The following is a 26,453-nucleotide window of genomic DNA, read 5'->3' as shown; positions in this document are numbered from 1 at the left end:
TTTAGACCTTTATTCTAAGAGCAATGGACAACCACTGAATAGTTTTAACTGGACACTATAGCATTTTATAGTTACATAAAATATTTAATACTACCTAATGAATCATTCATGCAACAAATACTTGAGTGTCTGTCATGTGTTGTTATTTTGTTGTTAAGTGCCATCAAGTCGGTTCCAACTCATAGCGACCTTATGTACAACAGAACAAAACACTAGCCGGTCCTGTGCCGTCCTCACAATTGTTGCTATGCTTGAGCCCATTGTTGCAGCCAGTGTGTCAATCCATCTCGTTGAGGGTCTTCCTCTCTTTCACTGACCTTCTGCTTTACCAAGCATGATGTCCTTTTCCAGGGACGGGTCCCTCCTGACATGTCCAAAGTACACGAGACAAAGTATCTGTCATGTGCCAGATGCTATTTAGATGCTTGGAATACAGGAGTGAACAAAACAAAGATCCCTGCTTTCGCGGAGCTTGTATTCTAGCCTGAGGGAGAGAGACACAAAATGTGACATAATAAATATGTAAATTACAAAGCATGTTGGACCCTTGCTCCTCAAAATGTGATCCATGGATCAACATCAGGATCAGCTAGGGATTTGTTACTGATGCAGGCCCACTGAATGAGAATCTACATTTTAACAAGATCCCCAGGTGATTCTCACGCACACTAAAATTGAAGTCCCAACCTCAATTTTAAGACAAATTTTAGACAATGGTAAGGTGTAGGGGCCAGTTGCAGGATTAAAAACAGTAGTCAGGGTAGACCTCATTGAGAGGAGATCTTTGATTAAAAACATGAGAAAGGTGAAGGAGTTAGAGAAGCATCTGAATAAAGAGATGTTCCCAGGCAGAGGGAACAGCTAGGACTAAGGTTCCAAGGCAGGAGTTTACCCGGGGTGTTTGAGGAACAGCAAGGTGGCCGGTTTGGCTGGAGCAGAGGGAGCAAGGGTGAAGAGCAGGAAGAGAAAAGTCAGAGAGGTAAAGGAGTGGGTGGGACGACTGCGTTCTGTAGGGCCTTTGGGGCCACAGCAAGGATTGTGACTTACACTCAGTGATACGGGCGCCACTGAAAGTTTGAGCAGAAGGATAGTCCTGGCTGTTATACTGAGACTAGACTGTAAAGGGGCATGGAGAGAAAGCAGGGAGACGGGGGGGGGCGGGGGTAATGGTAAAGATTACAGTCTAGAAAACCCTACGGGGCAGTTCTATTGTCACGGGGGGTTGCTATGAGTCAAAATTGACTGGACGGCTCCTAACAACATTGTAACAATCCAGGCAAGACACATTGGTAGTTCAGACCTGGATAGCAGCAAATGAGACGAGAAGTGGTTTAATTCTGGATACTTTTTTTTTTTAAATCAAGTGGTATTTTATTTGTAGTTAGAGAAAAATAATTTAAAAATTCATCTGCCTTATTGTTAAAACTTGCCTTGGGTAGAACAAGTAGATTGGACCTACAAAACAGATTTTTAACTTCAATAAATTTTTAAGGTAAATCCAACATTTGATTTCTTGCTGGATTAGATGTGGGACGTGAGACAGAAGAGTCAAAAACAACTCCAAGGTTTGGGCCTGACTAAAAAAACAAGACATGGGATCCACCAAGGCAGGGATGGCTGAGGGTGGAACAGCATTGTGCGGCAAGATCAGAGAATGTCCTTTAAGCATGTGGAGGTTGAGATATCTATCAGGTATCCAAGAGGAGGCACTGATTATGCAGTTGCTTACGACTCTAACAAAACACAGAACTAACCCGTTACGGTCAATTCCGACTCAGAGACCCTGCAAGACAGAGTGGAACTGACCCACAGTGCTTCCGAGGAGCAGCTGGTGGATTCGAGCTGTCAACCTTTTGGTTGGCAGCCGTCGCTCTTAACTACTGTGCCACCAGATTTCAGATAATAGGTCTGTGCTAAGGATATAAATTTGGGAGCCATGATCAGCCATTCTACTACTAATTCTGATACTAATCTGTTTTATTTTCAAATAAAAGATGAAGTTTTTCTTTTTGAAAGATTAAATGCTGTAAGTGTACAACTTCCTACCGTTAACAAATCCTTTGCAAAATCGGTGCTAGAATGTTGTCTTCTTTTTAAAAAAAAAATAATCTAAACCCTATGATTCATGATTCTTATTAAAAAAAAAAAAGGCCAAATCTGTTGCCATCAAGTCATCAAGCACAGGGCTAAATATACTGAACAAATGGTAACCTAGTAGGTCTGTTGACTATACCAAAAACTTTGTGGTCAGTTAGTACAATTGATGTGGAGGTCATTGTGACATGAACTTTTTTTTGTCTATCTCTGTAGGCTGTGATCAGAAATATCAGATGCACGAAGTTAATAAACACTTTAAATGTTTTTTTAAAAATATTTATCAAAAAATATTTTAAAAATATTATCAAATGTAAATGCAGAAACCAAAGGAGACCTGTAGAAGCAGCCAAAATAGAAAAACCTTTATGAGAAGATAGTTATCTAAAAGCAACTATATACTTTTAATTTCCACTGGAGAATGGAAAAAAATCACTGGTGACTCCCCCCTCAAAAAAAGCTCTACTGAATAAACTTGATGATGAGTGTATTTCAAATCTAGTACAATTTAGTATTGGATAGCTTTCTGCAGCACATAATAGCAGTTATTCACAGCGAGTACTGTTTTACGCACTGAGTTCATCACTTTACATAGTCTCATTTGACTCGCACAATCCTATAAGGTGGTGTCCATTCCACGAGACTTTGATTCAGAGGTTAAATATGACAGCTCACATAGTATCAGTGCAGAGAGCTACCTCCAAGTCAAATGACAACTACCTGCAAAATTCAAACAGTACAATTTAGAAGTGAAATCTGCTAAAGGGAGTGATACTAATCTGTTTTATTTTCAAATAAAAGATGAAGTTTTTCTTTTTGAAAGATTAAATGCTGTAAGTGTACAACTTCCTACTGTTAACAGATCCTTTGCAAAATGGGTGCTAGAATGTTGTCTTCTTTTTAAAAAAAAAATAATCTAAACCCTATGATTCATGATTCTTATTAAAAAAAAAAAAAAAAAAGGCCAAATCTGTTGCCATCAAGTCAATTCCGACTCATGACAGAGTAGCACTGCCCGATAGGGTTTCCAACGAGCAGCTTGTGGGTTCAAACTGCTGACCTTCTGGTTAGCAGCCAAGCTCTTAACCACAATGCCACCAAAGCTCCTGATTCTTATTATAGGTATGATTTTTCTTGATGATTTCTAGGCAAGTTTATACTGATGATCGAACCAAGAAATGGGCAAGGAAGTTAGTGTGAGTTATCTGTATTTTCAGATTTTACCTATACCAATGATAACACCCTATCATTAATAATTTATTATAATTTGATGTAATCAATTATACAATTGATTTCTTTTTAAACAGTGTACACCAAAAATACTTTTGAAAACATCTTTTTCTTTTGGTAAAGCATACAGGTTAGCAGCCTGACATCAACTTCACACTCTGCTGGCGAAAATTTCAGTTTGTTACCAAAACCCAAACCAAACCCACTGCCATCCAGTTGATTCCAACTCATAGCGACCCCAAAGGATTTCTAAGGCTGTAAATCTCTACAGAAGCAGAGATTTTTCACCCACGGAGCCACTGGTGGTTTTGAACTACTGACCTTTCATTTAGCAGTTAATCACTTTAACCGCTGCGCCACCGGGGCTCCTTAGTTTCAGTTAAACATAGCCTTTTATCACATTTCTCTAAAAGTTCAAGTCGACACCACTTGATTAAAAAAGAGCCAGCATAAACATTTCCCGGTTTTGTGTATAACCTTAGCCTGAACTACTGCAGAATACTAGGTGGGAAACTGCAAAAATATATTCATTAGCCTTGAACTCATCTTCTATGTGTACATACCATAATGGCTAAAAGGAGCATGAAAGTAAAAAGTAAGGCACAAAAAAATGCAGTGGGTGTGTCTTAGGCCTGTATACTAAGAGGAGCCTAAGAGACAGATAATGAACACAGTGTTTACAGGAACCTTTTATTTTTACACTGTTAATAGCATATTCAATGGTTCTTTTGTCAAGTTATTCAGAGGTTAGGAAGCTTCTGAAATGACCAAACTTTTATGCACTCAAAACTGGATTCTTCTTCAGTTACAAAATAAGGTCACCTCATGAATGCAAAACCATTTAAGGGTTTGGCAGAAATTAGTACACCTTAGTGGAAAAAGAAAACCCAACTTTCATATGCACCAAATTTATATGTATTCCAAAAGATTTCTCTGAGTGTAACATGAATGAGACTTGCCGGGGTTTTTTTTTGTCTTTGTTGGTTATTTTCTTCTGTGAAAGGCCACAAGAACTTAAGTCTCAGGATGAGCTACTAACTCAATATTAAAGCAACATCATTAATAAATACAAAAATCTTTGTTTCTTAGGCCTCAATGACAGTCCTTATAGTAGAGCTGTTAAAGCAGCAGAACCATAGCAGTTACATGGGTAGGTCAAAATATTAGAGAGAAGTTAATTTATATTTAAATTTACCATTAAAAGTGCTTAGTGGCTGAACAGAACCGAATTCAATAATTCATATTATTTAACTTCATCCAACTAATACAAAAAGCTAAAGAGAAAAATTTATAGTTGAACACTGGGTTCCTACGGCCGGTATCACATATCATCCCAACAGAGAACTCATCAGCAGCCAAACTGAGACTTCGATGTAAAGCACCTTTCACTGCTATGTGTATACCTAACACATTGTGCACTGACCTAAAGAATATTTTGTTATTCCTTTTTTTTTCCCAAGGTAGATGACTGCAGCTCAATGATTTAAAAAAAAAAAAAAAAAAATTTCTGAATTCTACCTGATAGCCTTAGTAAGAACTGTTCAATTATAGATAGAAAAGGTCATCTTAGTCAATGACTGGAAAACGTATCATCCGTTGTCCCTCCGCCACAGTACAAAGACAGCTAGGGCCAATTATGAGGCTTAGCAATCAGGGCTAGCAATTTAAAATAAATAATTTTATGTACATTATTTCTTTATACTTATATGGGGAAATGGGAGAGAGAGCAAAAAAAAGACTAGAGAGGGGACAAAGGAATGCCTGAGTATGCAGAACCTACAACATCCCTTCGAAGGCTTCCTTATGAATGTTGTGACCTCAAGGTCAAATTTTAAGTCAGCAGGAAGACGGCAGAATTCCAAAAGCCCTATAAAAGGAAGGGTTAATAATAAAAGCGGCAGCTGATTTTATGCATCAGGAACAAAATTTTACAACGTATCTATCATTCACATGTGGGTTCATGTAATTTATCTTCAATTAGAATTATTATTTATTCAGCAGCTGAAGCCCAAGAACTGCTGATACACTGCAGATGAGAAACATTTGCTAGTCTCTTGGCTCTGGCCTTTCTTAAGCTAAATGATGATCACACAATACAGACCACTTGTTCTATAAAACAATTTTGGCTTCCGTGTAGAGTAAGCTGCACTGCCAGCGTCTCCATTTGCAACATCACTTCACTCCCTTCCTCAGGTTCCAGAGGTTCTGTTGTAACTCTTCAGCTTTACTGGTTCTACAATTCAGCCTCAAATTCACATAAAACACATGGCACAACTTTTTAATCCAGGATCTACGCCTTTGAAATGAGTTACTATAGCTTAAAAAAATAATAAATAAAAATCTTAGAAGGTTTGAACCCCAAAGATAAATTTGGAAAAAAAAAACCTTTACAATATTTATAATTAAGTACTTTATCCCAACAGTCTTGACTTCCAGGTTGTCAAGCCAAAGTCCAAAGTACTCTAACTTACACATTAATGGGAGTGGTGTCTGTCTCAGCTCAGGTTACAAATGATCTGGGAGACTGTACAGTTGTCACCAACGTACCAGAAAACCCCTTTCTCGTACATAGCTTACACTGCCAAATCAATACAGAAAATTACAATCCAGTCATCAGCACAGCACTCTCCGCTGCAGTGCTCTGCAAAGTGTGTTCAATGGGATGTTAGTAGGTATTTAATTTTAAAATGGACTCTACCTTTGGATAAGGATGCATTCAAACTGGTTTCTTTACTGAAAGAATTCTTAGAGCCTTTAATACGTCAATAGGCATGTTTGCAAAGGTTTTTCCTGAAATTATTTGCCTATGGAACCTTCTTTTCCCCAAGAATGTCTTTTGGGAATAATGCTCCACAGAGCAGGTTTTGTTAAACGCATTTTGGTGCTCTGATTAGTTCAGAACCTTCATACACCAGTCTATTCCTTAAAATTAACAACAAAAATAATTATTATAACCAATAAGCCTGGAATTTCAGACCCAGAAAATTGGCATGGGGTTTGGGGAAATACGTCTGTTTATAATACTACATCATTTTCACCTCCCTAGCAAAATTTAAAAATACTCAGGTGAAACCAATCTTGATGATGACTGCACAAGACCTGAACAAACTAACCAATATATAAAGGCTGCTTCATGCAAAGACAGTAAGTGGAATAAAGTTTGCACTTGCCCAGATGAAAAAATGCACAAGTACCATATAAAACAATTTATAATTTCATGTTTAGAACTGGTGACCCTGGTTATCTGTTAAGATTCTTAACGCAGTATAGTTTGATAACATTTATGAAGCTATCTTCTTTGAAGTACTACTAAATAAAGTTGCTATGGAAAACTTCTTTTCACTTGAGATCATTTATAGCAGTGCTTCTCAACCTCAGAACTACTGACATTTGTTGTTGTTAAGTGCCATCAACTTGGTTCCGACTCACAGTGACCCTGTGTACAGCTGAATCAAACGATGCCCGGTCCTGCACCATTTTCACGATTGTTGCTATGTTTGAGCCCACTGTTGCAGCCACTGTGTCAATCCATCTTGCTGAGGGTCTTCCTCTTTCTCACTGACCTCTATTTTACCAAGCATGATGTCCTTCTCCAGGGACTGGTCTTTCCTGATAACATGTCCAAAATACATGAGACAAAGTCTTGCCATCCTCACTTCTAAGGAGCATGCTGGCTGTACTGCTTCCAAAACAGACTAGTTGGTTCTTCTCGCAGTCCATAGTATATTCAATATTCTTCATGAACACAATGCAAATGTGTCAATTCTTCTTTGGTCTTCCTTTTTCAGTGTCTATATGCATGTGAAAGCTAGACAATGAAAAACTGACATTTGGGGCTGGATAATTCTTTGTTGTAAGAGACTGTCTTGTGCACTGCAGGATATTTAGTAGCGCCCCAGACCTCTACCCACTAGATGCTAAGAGCATCTCCCATTTGTGACAACCAAAATGTCCCACACATTGCTTGGATATAAGCAAAATCACTTCCCGTTGAGAATCACTGCTTTAGAGTGAAAATTAAAGCTGACATCTTGACTCGGCTTCCTTGGGGAATGTCCATTTTACAGGCATCCTGTTGACTTATACACCTCAACAAACATCTGGCAATTAGTAGCACTAGAGGTCTTTCTAAATTCCGTGTGATCAGAAACAAGTAATTTGTGAATGATTGAAAATAGTCAAGAGAACATAGTGTACACATTTCAGAGAGTCAGAGGTGATTTTACTGTCATTATATTAGCAAGAATTATGTGAATCATAGAGCTTAACTGAAAAACATTCTAACAATTAGAAAAATGCTGTCTATTCTAATCTGTTAAGGACCATAAGGATTGAGGCAGTCTAAGAATTAAAAACGTAACAATCACCAGTGGCTAGCTCACACCAGTCTGTTCTTTAAATATTCTCCATGAATTCTCAATCCAAAATCTCAACTCTTTTCTTTAAACTGCTTGTTTGTACTGCAGGCACATCATTTCTTTCAAATTATCAAAAAAGAAACCCTTCTCATTTCATGAAGAGGCATCCTGCTATGTGTCACAAAGTACATTACCAAGTTTTAAAGCCATTTCTCCAATATCCACATCTTCAGTTGTGTCATAACTGTTAACTCCAGATACATCACTCTCTTTATTTTGTTCTCGTCTTATTATCTTTAAACACTTGTCAAGTCTCTTGATAAACAAGTCCACATCCTGCATCTTCATTCCAATGGCTGACGCAGCATTGAGGTAAGCACATGGGTAATTATTTGTATGTGACATGAAGCCTCTGAAAGTGTAGCCACTCACAGTTTGCACAGACCCAAGAGGCACAACCCTGAAATGGAAAATATTTACCAATTTAATATGTCTGGTGATGTTAAAAGAGTGTCAGCCATAAACAAAAGATACCTGTTACTAAAGCTTATCTACTTATTAAGAGTTGTTAATCATGGCCTATGCAAATAACTGGAGTCAGTCTTAAAATAAAATTATACAATAAACTGCCACTGTACATAGAAAAGTCCACTGCCTGGTGATTGCCATTTACTTCTCTTGTATAAAGAGCTACCTATAAGCTCTAGGAATCAAACATCTTTACAACTTCCAAGAAGTCAAAGGAAATTATTTCCGTTTTTATGCCAAGTCTAGAATCTGACTTCATATATTCACAGTTCATTGGGATACTGAAATTCGTAAGTCAAACCACTCTGATTAATTGCCTTGTGTCACCACAAACAATTAACTAGCGATAGTAACTAAAACTTCAGCTATTTGATCAGTGCTATGCAATGAAGGGTATTAAACAAGAATCCAGGAGAATTATGTAACTGCTCACAGTGGAGTAGTGGTCAACAAACAGTAATATTCAGCACATGCACATTTTAAGCTTGATTTCTAGCACATGTGTTTTTAAAGCTTGATGTCACTGGCATGCTTAGATATAAGCAGATTTCTAATAGCACATTTTTTTTTAAAAAAAAGTCAGTTAAGATGAGTAACTAAACACAAAAATAGGGCAACACTAAAAGCAAGGTCAAGAAAACCCTTTTGGAAGTGTCAAAACTATGCTGTATACAGATACACTTTAACAGGGTAAAAGCTAAATTAATCTAAGATTTTTCTTTTAAAAAAGCGGTCCTTTGATGTACAATCCCTAACCTCTGGTAGTCAGAGAGAAATTCTTTATTAGAAGCATGTAAAGAAAAGTAATTAGATATTTAGAGCAAGATATTTCTTTTCAAGTCATTTTTCTCTAGCCTCATCAAATACAAAACGAAAAATGGAAGGCATTTTCAAGCCATGTACATGTAAGAGGAAAAAGCACATTTTTCAAAGGCAGAACTGGGCAAAAATTGCACAACCTTTTTAGTTTAGGAAACAGACTTTTCCTCAACAACGTTTTCACTTGAATTTCGTAATGAATCATGCCTTATTTCTAACACCACAATATAACACCACTGAAGATCATCTAACAAAGGAAAAATAAAGAAAATAATTTGTGCGGAGAACTACTGAAACTTTGTTTCTTATGTCTATTAAAACAAACAAGAGTCATTTCTTTCTGTGACTATTTCAAGTGTAAGCAGTACACAGGTGGGCGTATGCCAGCCTTACAGATTCTCTACTTCCTCATCCTTTCACCCTAGATGAATTTTCACGTAGAGTTCAGCATATACTTGGAGGACTACTGTTGAGGGCAGGTACTTTATTAGAGTTAACTTGTAAGGCCAAATAAAACCAGGCCTCTTTTAAACATACACACCTGGCTCCTGAAACCTGTCTGGTAAAAAGCATTGAGCCAAGCTGAGTGACAGTTTTGTCATGGTGTTCATCCAGTGTCTTAAGTGTCACAGCTGAAAAAGAAGAAAGTATCCAAATAAGCCTTGTTTACCAGCACAGAAATCACTAAAAAACAAACTCAATGCTGAAGACATTACTTTTTGGTCACTGTCAAATGGCACAATTTCACTTTAATGCCCTTAAATTATGGCAAGGATTTGTTTACATATCAGACAAAAATATTTTAATGGGAATTAACATGCTCAGAATCTGAAACAGCATTTCCATATCACCCCTGCAGACAGAGCATTTTCCAACTAAATAGATGGTAAAACGGCATGACCTGTATGACAGTTTATACAAATTCAACAAATTTTAAGAATTTGCAAAATGAGAATGTGGCATATATTATTAATGACTTGACTACGTGGAAATGATCTTTCTGAGGTTGTGAAGGCAAACTGTATTCTATTCCTATCACCATTACTAGCTACCATTTACTGAAGACTAACTCACTATCACACTGGACACTTTACAAGCATAACTGTGATCAATCTTTTAACTATTCTGCATGTAAGGGATAATAATTTCTTTTTTACAGACAGGGACAAGGAGGTTAGAGGCTAGTAGATGGCAGAATTGGAATTAGAACCACACCATGCCATCTTCTACAGTATCTGTATAGGTTATAAGCCAGCAAAGGACTAACTGGGATGGTTTTTAATATCTGTTGGTGCCTGAATGGTTTTCCATGGAAGCCCATTCCTGAAAAATGTTTCAGTTACAAAAGATTCACTTTCCTTACTTAGGTAAATGTAAAATATGAAAGACATTACACTATACATATTCACATATTACAAGCGATAATTATGAAGCTTAAAGGTTACTTAATAGTGTAAATGTCAATATTCATATTATCATTTTTAGCAGCCCTTGTATTACATGATAAAAATACTTATTATACAAATAAAATTATCATAAACACAGATTTCGCTAACATGGAGAGGCTCAAGATATAAGCAACAGCATTAAAAACACAATACAAGAAAATCTTTAATTTCTGATCTTTTGGTGCTCTGTTAGCTGACCGAATTTTTAATTATGTATATAGAGTTCAAGTGATCAACTTATTTTGGTTAGAAGCCGGATTTAAAGTATTATTTTCTGTATATTCACTATAATACTTAACACTGATTCTGATTCTTTCAGTGTATAGGCTACAACTTAGAAATACATTAGAATATTTCTAAAGGCTAATTAAACTTTCTCAATTTACAAATTAATACTACAATTAGTGAATTTAGAAATATTATAACCAGGGAAGAGTTCATTCTCTTTTTAAATATACCTGTTTCCTTCTGGGGATGGTTCAAAATATTGTTTTTTTTTTTTAAAGGAAAACAAATTACCTAAAGATATGGGATTGCGAGGTGTATGCAACAGTCTTTCATTATAGGCTTCTGACAGCTTCTTTAGCTCGTCGGACAAATACGAAAACATTTCCTGCAACAACAAAATGTCACATTTAAAACAAATCAAATAAATACTGTAACTTGAAATACTCAGGAAGACAAAATCTGACTGGTAGAAGTCTACGCTATAAATTAACTCATCCATGTGCCCTCGGAGCAAGTCTCTCCTTTGCCCCCAATCTAGTGAGATTCAAAGCTGACACAATCATCAGAAACCACAGGATTTAGGTAAAGAAAGCAAAGAATCAACACATTTCCGCTATTATGTACAGATTATGAGCCATCCCCTCCCCATAAGTTCCAGGGACACCACTCTAGTCTAAGTAGCCATCAACCTCTTCCCTGGACAACAGCAAGAGTCTGTACTATTTCTCTGCCTACTCTCTCGCCCCCTACAATCTATTCTACACAGAAGCCAGAGTGGTCTTTCAAATGTATAAATTAGATCATATCCCCCCTACCCCCACTTAAAATCCCAATGACTTTCTCCTGTAAGCATGGGAAAAAAAAAAATCCAAACTCCTCATCTATAAGGCCCTGCCCGCATGGTCTCGCCCAGCCTATATATTCAATTCAACAACTGCCATTCCCTCACTATGTGCCTGCCACACCAGCCTTCTTTCCATCCCCTGAACACGTCAGAATCTTTGCATCTACTTTCCTTATAACGGAAAAGTTCTCCCAGATCATTCCCTGATCGGCCCCTTGTCGTATTCTGAGGAGACTCTCCTTTATTACTTCCCTATCTATTAGTTTTCCCACTCTGCCCACTCCCATCTCCCTCCAAAACCATTACCTGCCTATTTTGGTTCCTTCACTATAATTATCACAATCTGAAATTATTTATTTGCTTAAATGAATATTATCTATCACTAACCATTAAAATGGAAAACTCCTTGAAGGAGTTTTTCTTCACCACTGTTTCTCCATCACCAACAAAAATATGCCAGGCTTTTAATAATGGAGTTACTCAGAAAATCAGCCAATGAAAACCCTACAGATGACAACAATCCAATCTGCAACAGACCATACAGATGGCACAAGACCGGCAGTGTTTCCTTCTGTTGTACATGGGGTCGCCATGAGTCAGGGACTAACTCGATGGCAGCTAACAACAATAAACTTAGGAAAAGTTTAAAAATACATTTCCTTTAAATCACACAAACTGAAAATTAACCAATCCCTTAACTTGATTAAAAGAATACAGCAACCAAAAACTAAAAATTGTATTCTTGATTTCACTCTGAAAAATCATACATACACAATGGCAGAAAATATAATAAATATATTTTACAACTATAAAAGTTCATGTGCATATGTAAGTGGCAGTTTAATTACAATTAAGTATTAAGTGGGCACTGTTTGGCCTGAAATTATACCTTCTTCTCCTCTTAAGCCCTTTAAAAAGTGATGAAGTGAGTTTGCCCAGTTAAATCTGCAGCTAAATGAGCCCCTTTGCCCTGAACTCCTGCAGCCATAGTGAAAACATATAAACTCTAAAGATACACCAAATAGCCAAGGGCTAGCAGAGTATCCAGAGGGTAGCAGTCGTTCAGTGGTAGAATTCCTGCCTTCCATGCGGGAGACCCAGGTTCAATTACTGGCCAATGCATTCCAAGTACAGCCACCACTCATCTGTCAGTGGAGGCTTGCATGTTGCCGTGATGCTCAACAGGTTTCAGTAGAGCTTCCAGACTTAGATGGACTAGGAAGAAAGGCCTAATGATGTTCTTCCAAAAATCTGCCAATGGAAAAACCCTATGGATCACAATGGTCCAATCTTGTTGGGGGCGGGGGTCACCACGAGTCAGGGGCTGACTTGATGGCAGCTAAACAACAACACAGTATCCATGTGGAGATAGCAGGAAGTAACATTTCCCTAACTTCAAAGGCCACAAAAACTGCTTCAGAGATTTTTTTCAAGGAAGGATTAGATACTGTGATACCACACTAGGTTGCAGAGTAGCTTTCTCCTATCTAAAGCATATAGATCTATAAGTATTTACCCAACTCCATCTTCTGTTAGGTAAAGATTAGGAGAAGAAGAAAATTCCTGCCAGGTTTATGAATTATTAATGAATCTACCACAAACTTTTTTTACCCGTGTCAACACGGTATATTTTATATTATGCCTAGAAATTTTAAGAACTATCTAAGGAAGCTATCAATAACTGTTAGTATTACATATGATGAGCCTTTTCTTTTGTCATTAAAAAGAGTGTAGAGAAAAATTTACGGGGGCAAATGTCAACACCAACTGCAGACATGGAAGCACAATTTGTTGTAGGCATCTTTCCTAAGACATACAAGATTGCCTGGCCCTGCCTTCTTAAACTAATCTTCTTACCCTCACTTCAGAAGGTTAAAGGATAAGACAATCAAATGGAACAAGAAATCAACAGCTTTTCCTGCAACTAGAACAATTAATAATCTTCTAATACCATGCCAGTGTTAACGAAGAGTAGAATTTCTACGTTTCATTTATATATTTTCATCTCCTGATAAAGTAACTAGGTAAGTGATTTAAATACTCCATATCATTTTTAAAAAGCAGTCACATATTTTCATTTAGATATTAATTCTGATTTTTCTTCATCTATATTATTCACCAAAGTCAACCTACAACTGTCTAATTCTCTTATTCTCAAATTCACCAACCTCTCATAAGCAGAAACGAATCTGATAGGAAATGCCTTTTGTAGAGCCCTACAATGTTCCTCTAACAACAACAATAAAAACTACATCTACTCTTCATTTATCTTTCAGTGTATATGAACAAAGCAAAGCTTTCTCCATTTTACACATTTAAGTGGTGGAGACCAATCTAAAACATTATTCTATCTACTTTGGCTGCCACAATAATTCACCAATGTGGTGACTTCTACAGAATAAGAGAAACCTGATGAGTAGTTAACTTGTACTTGACTTAGCTATTTCTGAAAAAGAAGAAATGTTTCCTTAGTAACACCCCTAGAGGGTGCTTTTAAACTTAGTGATGCATACATGGCTATTAGAAAACTGAGATTTGTCAAATGTTCAATTTCTAATACTTTAATGAATTACTTTTAATCAGTTCCATCAATCACTTGCTAATGCTACTGGAATTCAGTCTTAACTGAAGCTAATATCAGGATAAAAATCTTTAGACTATAAAGATAATACAAAGGCAACTAAATCTCCCAAAGCACTAGTATGAGAGTAATCAGACAAAAAGGAAAAACATTTGTGAGTTAAGTTCACATCCATCTGCAAATACTTGTAGTATCTCTACTCTGTGTAAGTGGTTATGATCGGTAATCTAATAAGCAAGGAAGTTTTAAAATATCTTAAGTGCAATACACTTACTGAGTTCTATAATATTCTATGTATTAAGGTCCTAAAAGTTGTCCCATTAGTATCAATACATTTTAAAAAAATATTGGTTAGTAGACTCTACCATTATTTCCTACACAAATACTTAGCTAAGCAGTTTCTTACCTGATATACTAAAGGTATACAGAACCTGCACTATTTTTTGTTATGGCTAAATCTATAACTGACATTTATTATAAAATACTTCTGAAGAGGGAGAAATTTATAAGCACCCCAAGCAAATGTTAATAGAAAGATCTTACTTAAAAGGAATGAAATATTGATTTTCTATGTCCTTTGTGCTGTATTTAACTTGATTTTAAAAGACTTTTCACTAGAGATAAACTGAACAGTATACTTGAATGCTAATGTCAGCTATATTTCTAGAATACAACTACAAAACTTTATACCATAGTTCAAGATGTTAATGGAAGAGAAGTTGAATTATATTAAGCATGTCTTCTGTATGGCCTTTTACAAACTGATTTGTAGTCAAGAAGCCCAACATCTAGCCTATCCCTCCCCCGAACAACCCAAAGATGTGCATTAATTCACTAAATTTTAAAGAAAAAGGTCTTATTTAAAAATGTCTTTTGAAACATACTGTTTCACATTACAGGATAAGATGAAAATGGAACTTCATATACTATTATGGTATCTCTCATAAGGCAGGTAATAAACCAAAAGGGAAATATAACAACTAGTCGGAAACCCTGGTGGCATAGTGTTTAAGAGCTACAGCTGCTAATCAAAAGGTCAGCAGTTCGAATCCACCAGGCACTCCTTGGAAACCCTATGGGGCAATTATCCTCTGTCGTATAGGGTCGCTATAAGTCGAAATCAACTCAACTACTTTAAACAAGTAGTCTAATATTTCTATGATTACATGACTGGGTAGACAGACGACAGACTGTAGGTACATATCCACACACACAGATGTCTGTATCTGAGAATAACAGTACTACATATGATCCGATGCCACCTGTGCCTGTGGACAGCTGAAAGGATCCACGCATACTCAGCAGTCCCTGCATCAGAGGCTAAAGAATTACCTTGCCTGCAAGCTCTTCTACTGGTGAGGCCCCATGCCCCTGCCTGAACTGAAGCTTTTGTTCAGATTAAACTACTTCACTTTCAGGACTGCAAATCTACAGTGTTTCCAAACTTAGCTCTGTTATAGGACACTGTTTGAAGTGATGTGTCTGATGTTCTTTTAGAACTTAAGTTTGTCCTCCAAGCTTCAGCTCACAAATTTCAGTCACTGGAGCAGTCACTCTGCTGTCATTCCTTTTCTGCACTTGTCTAATTCAGCAGATATTTGCAACAATAAGTAAGTGTCTTGCCTGCCCTGTTCAGCAGAACACTCTTCTGAAAGTAAAGCTAAGCAGAGTAATGGTCTTCTCCGGACATAAAACAGAAGTGAGGATAAACCTCTCAGACTGATCTTTTTTGCAGAGAGAAACTCAAAGAACAGTTTCTTATACTTTAACTTCCTTTCTTAAAGGCCTCTTGAGTTAAACTCATGGCCATTTGTCCCCTCGATGAAGCAGATGTGTTGACCAGGAAGGGCTTAAGGGTGAAGAGGCTCAATTCACACACAGAGTTCTACTCTCTCAAAGCCCTTCACCCTTCTAAAGGTAAGGCTTGAGAAGGAATGGCTTCAAGCTGAGTTCTTGTCTGCCTCTACTGTGAAAGAAATAAAGCCTTTTCTGAAGAGGTATAGCCAGGTGAAATAACCTCTAAAAATATCATTGTGGTGAATAAGGGCACAGAATTAAAAAAAAAAAAAATCCTATGTTTTCTTTTAACACTCCTTTTAAAGTATGCAGAAACACCAATAATATAAAAAGGAGCTGTCAATAATGGTATATAAATAGCTCTGGCTGGGGCATAATCGCTTTGCCTCAGCTTTTCCAGAGCTGAACCAATAAACTATCATGATCAAATTTTCACAGTTCAAAAGCAAGTCCATTTAAACAAAAGAGGCCCTTACTCCTGCAACAAATCCAATAAGAAACAATATTTATGCTACATATATGCAATTATGGTTTATGGAGAACATCCACATTTTTCAACAAAAAGACTTGCCTGTTGAATGAAGTTGTTAAAGAGCAAACTTTTATTCAACTTACAGTACAGAGTTATCAAGTGAGCGTTTTCATACTTTGAGAATTACTACTATAGACTTTCCCTAAGTAAATTCTATATAAAGAATTTTAAATAAAATCAATTAGTACAATAGAGCCTTTGGGGTTTTACATTCTTCCACTAGACAGTGGCTCAAATGCCAAGCACAGAGCAGGTGATCACCCCATCAATGATGGATGAGTGGCTGGTGCAATGAGATGAAAATTGTAAGACAAAAAGCTCAGAGGCTTTAGCTTCATACAGACCTAGGTCTCAACAGCAGTTCTGTTACTTATACGTGGGCCTTGGGTAAGTACTTAACTTCTCTGGGCCTCAATTTCATCTGTAAAATGAAGGTAATACCTACACCTCATAAATTTGCTCTGAGTATTATGTGAAAGAATGAATATAAAGAACATAGCACAGTTTCTGGAATACAACAGGCACTCATAAAAATGTTAGTTCCCCACCCACCTACCTCTTCCTTACAACTAACATTAGGTAGTAGGATTCCTAAAGACACATGCTAAAGCACTGTAGCTATAATCCTGTTCTTGTCCGGCCCCGTATTTGTTTATATATCTAGGTCAAAGGAAAGGAACAAAATTCTGGATGCTACAAAGAAAGTTACCTCTTGATATCTGAGAAGGAGCCATCCAATTCATGAATACCACTAAACCCATAAAAACCAAACCCACTGATGTCGAGCCGATTCCGACTCATAGCAACCCTAAAGGACAGAGTAGAATTGCCACATCGGGTTTCCAAGGAGCACCTGGTGGATTCAAACTAGCGACCTTTTGGTTAGCAGCCATAGCTCTTAACCACTATGCTGAACACCACTAGGACCTAAAATTTCTCCCATAAAGTACTTCCCCAGTGATCAATAAAGAATAAAGTCTCAATGAAAAGCAGAGTTGGGCTGCCTGGGTGAGTACCCTGACTTCAACCCCCACACCTCTCCCCCTTACTCACCTTGCTCCAATCACACTGGCTTCTTTGCCACTCTTCAAACACATCCTAAGCTTCTGCCTTAAAGTCTTTGTATTGACTTTCTGCCTGAAACACTCTTTTCCATCATATGTACATACTTCCTCAAACTTCAAGTCAACACAAATGTCAACTTCTCAGTGAGGCCTACCCTGACCACTGTATTTAAAAGAAAAAATCAATGTGCAACAACACAACATCCCCAACTCCCTTTATTTTATTCTTTCTTTTTTTATTGTACTTTTCATCTTCAAGAAACTTTATAATTTATTTATTATGCTTATTGTTTATTACTGGTCTTTCCCATATGCAATGTAAGCTCCACAAGAGCGAGTATCTTTGTTTAATTTATTGATTGGTATATCTCAAGTTCCTGAAACAGTGTCTCATACACAAGAGAACTTCAATAAATATTTAATAAATTGAACTGAATTGAATTAAACTTATCCCACACTCAACTTTACCTACTTTGAAACAATGGTCCATACATTAGACTATGCCATTTTAAGTGTCCTTGTCATTGTTTGGAGCCCTGGTGGCGCAGTGGTTAAGAACTACAGCGAGCTATGGCTGCTAACCAAAAGGTTAGCAGTTTGAATCCACCAACCGCTCCTTGGAAACCCTACGGGGCAGTTCTACTCTGTCCTATAGGGTCGCTATGAGTTGGGATTGACTCGACAGCAACAGGTTGGGTTTTCTGGTTTGTCATTGTCCAGAGGTGGGACCAAGAAAGCCTGACAGAGGTGGAAATAGCGTGAGGTGACATGAAACTAAAGAGACCATATATATGTCTTAGGCTGGATTCTCTAGAGGAGCAAAGCCAGTGAAGCATACATGTATCAATACATAGAAAGAGATTTATTTCAAGGAAATGGCTCACAAAGTTGTGGAGGCTGGCAAATCCCAAATCCGTGAGTCAGGCGTCAGGCTGGAGGCTTCCCCTGACTCACGTGGTTGCAGTTGCTGATGAACCCAAAATTGGCAGGTCAGGCAGAAGGCTGCTGGCTCTCATCCCAAGAACCAAAGGTCAGAGGATGACAAGGTTGGATGTAGGATCAAGAGTAAGCCAACTTTGCCAGAATGCCCATATATATTGGATGCAGACCACACCCCCAAGGAAACGCCCTCTACATTAAATCACAAAATGGAGGATAATGTAATCCTGAGAATGATGGCCTAGCCAAGTTGATACATAACATTAACCACCACACCATAGTCTTAAGAAAAACTTCAAGCTTTTAAAATGTCTGATTAATAAATTACCAGTATATCACATGCTAAATCACAGATCCATTCCCATAATTATAACGCCCAAGGCCCAGGAAGTAGCTCTTTTAAGAAATATTCTGTAGTCCTTTAGAACTAGAAATGGCCTAAGATATCAATTATTTCTTTCACAAATGAAGAAATAAAATGTGAAAGTTTCAAGTAGATTTTCTATGATGAAATAACTAATTAGAAGAAAGCTAAGGCCCAGTGGCATCTGATACAACTAACTCTCCTATGAACAGATGATAGATTTTCCTCATGTATAAACAACGTCTTCATTTGTCATACAGAAACGGTTCCTTGAAAGATTTGCTGAGGACTTCTCTTGGCTATGGAGTTTCTAGATGATGCAAATGGTTAACGCACATGGTTGCTAACCGAAAGGCTGGAGGTTCAAGTCCACCCACAGACACTTTGGAAGAAAGGCTTGGCAACCTACTTCCAAAAAATCAGCCCTTGAAAACCCTATGGAGTACAGTCCTATTCTGACACGTGTGGTGTCATACACGGGGTCGCCATGAGTCAGAACTGACTCATGGCAACCAGGTTTTCTTTTGTTGTTGTTCTCTTGGCTACAACAATCTATAACCACAATGATTACTTCACAGAGTTTATCAAACTGGAGTTTTATTCTTATTATGTGAATTTTTAAAGTCAGGTTTATTAAGGTATAATTTATGTATGATAAAATGTCAGGTGTCCACTTTTCGGGTATCCACTTCTATGAATTCTGACAAGCATATAAAACACTCTATGTGTGGGCATATGTGTGTGGATAGGCAGACAGACCGACAGATACAGATATACATATACAGATATGTCATATATATTCATGAAGCCACGCCCACAATCAAGACATAGTATTTTCCATCACCCCAAAAGGTTCCTTCAGCCCATCCCTACTCTGTCCCTGTATTTGCTGACTTTTCCAGGATGCATATAAATGAAACCACACATTATGTAGCCTTTTTCACTGGCTTCTTTCATTTAGCACAATGCACTGAAGATTCTTCTACACTGTTGTATACATTAGTAGTTCATTCCTTTTTATTGCTGATTATGGGGATACTGCAGTTTATACCTTCACCAGCTGATGGACATTTAGGTTCTGTCCAGATTTTGGCAATTAAGAAAAAAACTACTATAAATATTAGAGTGTAGGGTTTTCTTTTGTGCAAACATAAATCTTCTTAAGTAAACACCTCAGAGTGAACTGCTGGTTTATGAGGTAAGTATATGTTTAACTTTATAAGAAACTGCCAAACTGTTTTCCAGAGTTGCTGTACAATTTTCATCCCCATCAGCAATGACTAAGAGTTCTAGTTGTTTGAGATCTCTGCCAAAATTTACTATCATCAAGTTTTTTTTTTTTTAATATTAATAATTCTAATATGTATGTAATGATATCCCATTGTGGTATGAATTTGCATTTCTCTAATGACTAATGATGTTGACCATCTTTTCATATATCACATAAATCGTAAGAAATATCCTGACAATAAAAATTATAAAATTATTTTTCAATGAACTAAATTGGGAGGGGAGGGGTCAGCACAACGCCACCAAAGCAAGGGAAGACACTGAGAGGTACACAAGATTAAAAGGCAATGACAGTAAATACTATAACATATGCACTCCTGCAACAAGAGTAACACAAATAATTTATGAGTGGATACATAGATATGTATGCAGAATAGGTGGGGGAGAGCGTATGGGAGTACAGTCATGTGCATACATACACAGGTTTGACTGTGGATATTTCCACACACATATGTGTATGTGCTGCATGTATATTCATATATACAATAGAGCACATGAGGAAACATAGCCATGGAAACCTCCTAGACATAACCAAACACCCCACGAGACTAAGTTACTGGGCTTGAAGGCTGGGGACCAGTCTCAGGGAATATCCAGGTCAACTGGCAGAACACAATTCATAAAGACAGTGTTCTACATCCTACTTAGATGAGTAGCAACTGGGGTCTTAAAAGCTTGTGAATGGCCATCTAAGATACAACTATTGGTGTCTCTCCATCCAGAACAAAGAAGAGTGAAGAAAACAAAAGACTCAAGGAAGCAACTAGTCCAAAGGACTAACAGATCACAAAACCACAGCCTCCACTAGTCTGAGACCAGAAGACCTAGATGGTGCCAGGCTATCACAACTGACAGCTATGACCAGGATCACAACAGAAGTTCCTAGTTAGAGCGGGAAAAAAATGTAGAACAAAATTCATATTCACAAAAAAGACCAGACTTACTGGTCTGAGAGAGACTGGAGGAAGCCCTGAGACCATGGTCCTTAAGACACTCTTTTAACTTGGAACTGAAGCCACTCCCAGAGATCACCTTACAGCCGAGTAATAGACAGGACTATAAAATAAATAGTAACACACGTGAGGAAAGTGCCCCTTAGAACAATCAACTATATGAGACCGAAAGAGCAACACGCGACCAAAAGCAAAGATGAGAAAGCAGGAAGAGGCAGGAAAACCAGACAAATGGAAATGGGGAACTCAGGGTGACAATGGGAAGAGTGCTGACACATTGTAGGGATTGCAACCAATGTCACAGAACAATTTGTGTATAAATTATTGAATGGGAAACCAATTTGCTCTGTAAACCTTCACTTAAAGCACAATAAAAATAAATAAACTGATGAGGGAAGGGGAGCTGTAGTAAAATACGGCATAAAATATTTTAAACTGTTAAGTATCCATCCTCAGGCTGTTGTCAGGATGTATAAGATAAAAGATATGATAATGTTTTTAAATACGTGAAGTACTATCACAAAGCTAAAGAATTATTACTGCTACCAAATACTACAGTTAGAAAGATACAAAACTTCCAGGGACCTCACCAGATGAGAGAGGAATAAAGCATTTTAGCCTGCCCTGCCCTATCAACACTGTCTCTGTCTACAATTCTGGAGTTGTCCTGAATTAAGCTAGTTTTCAGTGTTGAAGACAAAGTTGAGTTTTCAAGCATAAAATGTCATTTGCTTTTCATAGCCAACTGGACAATGAGTTTAGCATTCCAGGAAAGGCAAGGGATAGATTTATCATTTTAGAATGAGACGCTGGCCAATTCCTGACCTGGTTCTTCCTCTTGTACACACATAAACAAGTCTTTAGGTTTCCAAAAACTGAAAGAAAAGACTTTAACTTTCCATTTGTCTTTCAAAAGCCTCGATCTTTAAGTGATAAGTGAAGTGAATTTTACTTAACTAACAAGAATCTCTCAAGTGGAAGTTTCTCAAAAAACAAAAGCAAAATCACCTGTCCAAGATTCCTCAGAATCTGGATAGACAAGGATGACAATGACTAATCAAAAGCCACCTAGGGTGGTTCCATAGTTAAGTAAATCCTTGACGACCGTACTAACCAGCTAGACTACCAATGTGATAAACCAAAAGGCAAAAACATCAATGTTTTGGAGCACTGTTCTAGTCAAGAGTATTTATTGTTTTACACCTAAAAAGAAAGCTTACCTTTCTTTCTTTTAATAGCTTCTTATAGCCATTTGATCCAAGTGATAATAAAGTAATAAGGACATCCAAAGAAGGTGAAGCTGAAGCTCTTCCTGAAATAAGGATGAACAAATTACATTCAAAGGAGAAAAAAGCTTTGGAAATTAAGATTTATTAGAGTAGCCTACGTACAAACAAGTTTTTGTTAGTTTCTTTCTCTGAAGAGTTAACTGATTTATTTACCTGGATACATCTTGCTGATTTCCTGGATGAAGGAATCATTAAAGCCAGCAATTATAGCACCACCTACTGGAACCATAAAATTTTTGTCCAAGCTCTGAACAAAAGCATCTATTCTACCAACCCGAGACCCCTAGAATCAAAGAACATGTAGTATTACATATTAGTTGTTCGCAGAACATCAGACATACCATTTCTATTAGCAAATAAATTCTAGTAACACAATTCACAGAAAACAAACAGATTATTTTCTCTGTAATAGTGCCAATAAAATGCTTCTAAATATTAAACTCAGTTTTTAAATGGTGCCCCTTATATTTGGAACAGCACTTCGTAGTTTACAACCTACTTTCACACATAAATCATTTAATCCTCACAATAACCCTGTGAGGCAGGCAGGATTTCAGTATCAGTTCAGGTGGGAACTGTACTGAGACAGAGCTTTACACCTTAAAATGACATAAGAAACAGTGGATTCCTCTGTGCCTCCCTGATCCTCTACTTGACAATCAATGTCAACAGTAGAGCCTGTAACTATTAAGTAGTCTGAATAAACACTCTCAGTGAGTTCAACAGTAAACCCAAAACACCAAACCCACTGCCGTCGAGTTGATTCTGACTCATGGTGACCCCATGTTGAAGGGTGGCTACCCATTATCTAATGAATTCCAGCTACCCAAGCTGCCAATCAGTTAGTTATACATTTAAGTATCGTTAATGCTTGGACAATCTGCTACCTGCATGACCACTTTAAGCAACAAGCTCTGCTCCTACCACCACTCAGGTAACAAAACAGAAAAGCCAAATTTTATTCTTAACATAAACTGATGGAAATTCTATTTGTATACTCTTGGCACATCCAAAAGCAACGTTTCTGCATAACTCATGTTCCCTAATCTTTGATGATCTCATTCCATTGCAAATGAACTTCAAATGAAAATCTAACATTCTGGTAAAAAATTGAATACTTACCTACTAGAAATGTAAAACTAAATTCTGGTCCCCATCCAACACAGTATATGACCTTCTGTCTAATGTGCTTCAATTTTCTCCTCTTTTAAAAATAAAGATACTATCTAAATTCCAACTAAGATAGTTTTTTTTTTCCTTTATCTGCAGCCACAGAGTTTCAATCTGTATTCACAATCTACATTTCTATTAATATTATAACTACATTTGACCTTCATCATCACACCTTCTCTCCACATCCATATCTCAGGAAGAACAGAAGAAGCAGATAGCTGGTCTAATCTAAGAGACCAGATCCAGGCAGCAGGTAGAAGCAGCAAAAGCAGGGAAAAGGAAACGACTTCTCAGGAGGCTATCACATCATTGTTTCAATCTTAACCTTCCCCTCTTACTCTTTCTAATTTCCTAATAAACTATGATCAGAGAAAATCCCACCATATCACATGAAAACATAGAGAAGCATATAAGACTAATGGAATAAATAACTGAAAACACGCAAAATAGCAGTATTTAAAGTGGAACAGTCAGAGCTGACTTTTTATTGCCATTTAAATACTGTCCACAGCTTCCTGAGAGAAACATGAGCCTGAACTGGGAATAGGAGCACTAAGAGAAAAAAACAGTACAACAGGCATTGTCAGAACCCCTTCATCACTAAAATACAGAAAACATTCAAAGGGTAGCACACCCTGTAGTGAGGTAACAAACACGTTGGATCCAACCTCAGGAATGGTTCGTAGACCTCATTCCACACACTAAAGTCAGAGGCTACTCAATGAGGAGAAAAACCACCGCCACGACACACACACACACACACACACACAAAATACCACTAGAAAGATGGAAGAGCTTACACAGAATAGTAAAGGGCTGCCATTTGTCAGTTCATTCATTTGACCATTTGTTCATAGAACAAATATTTGAGCGCCTATAAGCTGCCATTGTTCCAGGCTCTGGGGATAGCAGCAGTGCACAAAACAGGTAATTAACTGTTCATGTAACTACTACCAGAATTTACTGAGTGCTGTGTCAGACACTGTTATAAAGCACCTTACATTTGTAACTCATTTAACCCCGACAACAAAAGGAGGTAGATGCTACTATAATACCTATTTTACAGATGAGAAAAGTAAATGAAATGAAAAGAACCTGCCCAAGATCAAACAGGTAGTTAACAGCACAGCTGGGTCACCCAGGCAATTAATGACAAGGATTAGAATCTAGGTAATCTGGAAGAAGAGTCCAAGTTTAAAACCTAAAATATTGCTCCTAAGGCACTTCCATTCTTCCATCTTAAAAGAAAAAAAACCAGTTGCTATCGAGTCAACTCCAACTCATGGCAACTCTACGTGTGTCAGAGTAGAACAGTGCTCCATAGTTTTCAATGGCTGATTTTTTCAGAAGTAGATCAGCAGGCCTTTCTTCTGAGGCATCTCTGGGTGGACTCGAACCTCCAACCTTCCAGTTAGCAGCCAAGAGCATTAACCATTCATACCATCCAGCTACTTAGGCCTTGCAGTCCCTCAATACTCATTTTCTCATATCTCACATCTAATCCACGGGCATACCCTGTAAACGTCCGTCTCAAAATACATGTGAACCCAATCACTTCTCACCACCTTCATGGCCACCTCCCTGGCCCAAACCACCAACATATTTCACCTGGGTTACTACAACAGCCTTCCCTGCTGCCTCGCTACAGTCCATTCCCCACATAGTAGCTAGAATGATGGTTTAAAAATGTAAATCACACATCACTCTCCTGCTTAAAGCCCTCCAATGGCTGATGGCCATACCAAGAATCAAATCCCAAATCCTTAACATACTTCAAATCTCTGACCTGATTCACTACCACTGTTCCCCTCATTCACCCTGATCCAACCATACTGGCCTCCTTGCTATTCCTCACATGCCAAGCACACTTCTCAGAGTCTAGGTACTTGCCATTACCGTCTGTCTGAAATCTCTCTCCACAGAGCCACATGGCTCACTCTATCACATCATTCAGGGCTCTGCTCAAATGTTACTTCCTAGAGAGGCCTTCCCAGATCACTCCATGTGGTCTGACCCCCATCCCCACCCCTAATTCCACAGCATTTTTCAAGATCTGGCACACTCATTTACTGTCTGCTTACCCACAAAAACAGTATGCTCCATGAGGGTACGGATTCTCTTTCATCCACTACTACATCCTCGATGCCTACCCTGGTGCCTGGCATATTAAGTGAAAACCCAGTAGATATTTGTTGAATGAACCAACGATTAGGTCTGTGAATAAATAGTAGTAACACCTACTTCTCTCAAATTTCTTAAAAGTGTAGCTGCTGCTTCCACACTTTTGGGTCTTTACAATCCACTGACTCTAAAATAATTAATCATATATATTTTCGTGACTCTACTATCTCCCCCTTCCCATTAATCTTTCCTAATCTCCATATTCCATGAGTATCCTAAATTAGTCATTTTTGTATATAAGCAGAAGTATGAGTTCTGCAAAGCTAGCTTCCTGGGGACTATATAGTGTGTATCAGAATATTCTATATGCTCAGCATTAAGTGAACCTGGGGCATATCCCTTAAAAAAAGAATCCTGAAACATTTTAGTTATAGCCCTTCCTTCACTGGTTGCTGGATTACTGCAATACTATTTTCTCATGAAAGAATTTGTGATTTTAGTACTTTGTTTTTTAAAAGGAAAATATAGGGCTTTGGAGTCCCACTAAACAAGATGGACCATTTTGTAGTTATGGGGCCTTGAGCAAATCACTTCACCCCACCAGTTTCTGTTTCTTCATGTTAGAATGGGTACATGCTTAAGATCATTAGCCATTAGAGAAATGCAAATAAAAACTACAATGAGATACCATCTCACCCCAACGAGGCTAGCATTAATCCAAAAAACACAAAATAATAAATGCTGGAGAGGTTGTGGAGAGACTGGAACACTTACACACTGTTGGTGGGAATGTAAAATGGT

General features: G+C 37.7%; 1 protein-coding gene across 2 annotated transcripts in view; it reads right to left on the bottom strand.

Annotated features, from left to right (window-relative positions):
• Positions 1-300: 300 nt before the first annotated feature.
• Positions 301-26,453, bottom strand: part of SEPSECS (Sep (O-phosphoserine) tRNA:Sec (selenocysteine) tRNA synthase) — a 40,211-nt gene continuing 14,058 nt past the window's right edge. The window contains exons 7-11 of one of the 2 annotated variants that reach the window (XM_023730244.1): positions 22,512-22,641; positions 22,290-22,381; positions 10,997-11,090; positions 9,571-9,661; positions 301-484 (exon numbers count right to left, since the gene is read on the bottom strand). In XM_023730244.1, coding sequence (XP_023586012.1) covers positions 418-484; positions 9,571-9,661; positions 10,997-11,090; positions 22,290-22,381; positions 22,512-22,641 — 474 coding nt within the window. In that variant the 3' untranslated portion in view covers positions 301-417. Of the gene's footprint in view, positions 485-7,528; positions 8,143-9,570; positions 9,662-10,996; positions 11,091-22,289; positions 22,382-22,511; positions 22,642-26,453 lie in introns of those variants that run through there. The other variant, XM_023730243.1, reaches the window with a different exon arrangement.

The sequence above is a fragment of the Trichechus manatus genome, unplaced genomic scaffold, assembly GCF_000243295.1.
Source record: "Trichechus manatus latirostris isolate Lorelei unplaced genomic scaffold, TriManLat1.0 scaffold00034, whole genome shotgun sequence".
NCBI lineage: Eukaryota > Metazoa > Chordata > Mammalia > Sirenia > Trichechidae > Trichechus > Trichechus manatus.
Note: the sequence above shows the minus strand (reverse complement) of the source record. Positions and strands in the feature narration are given on the sequence as shown.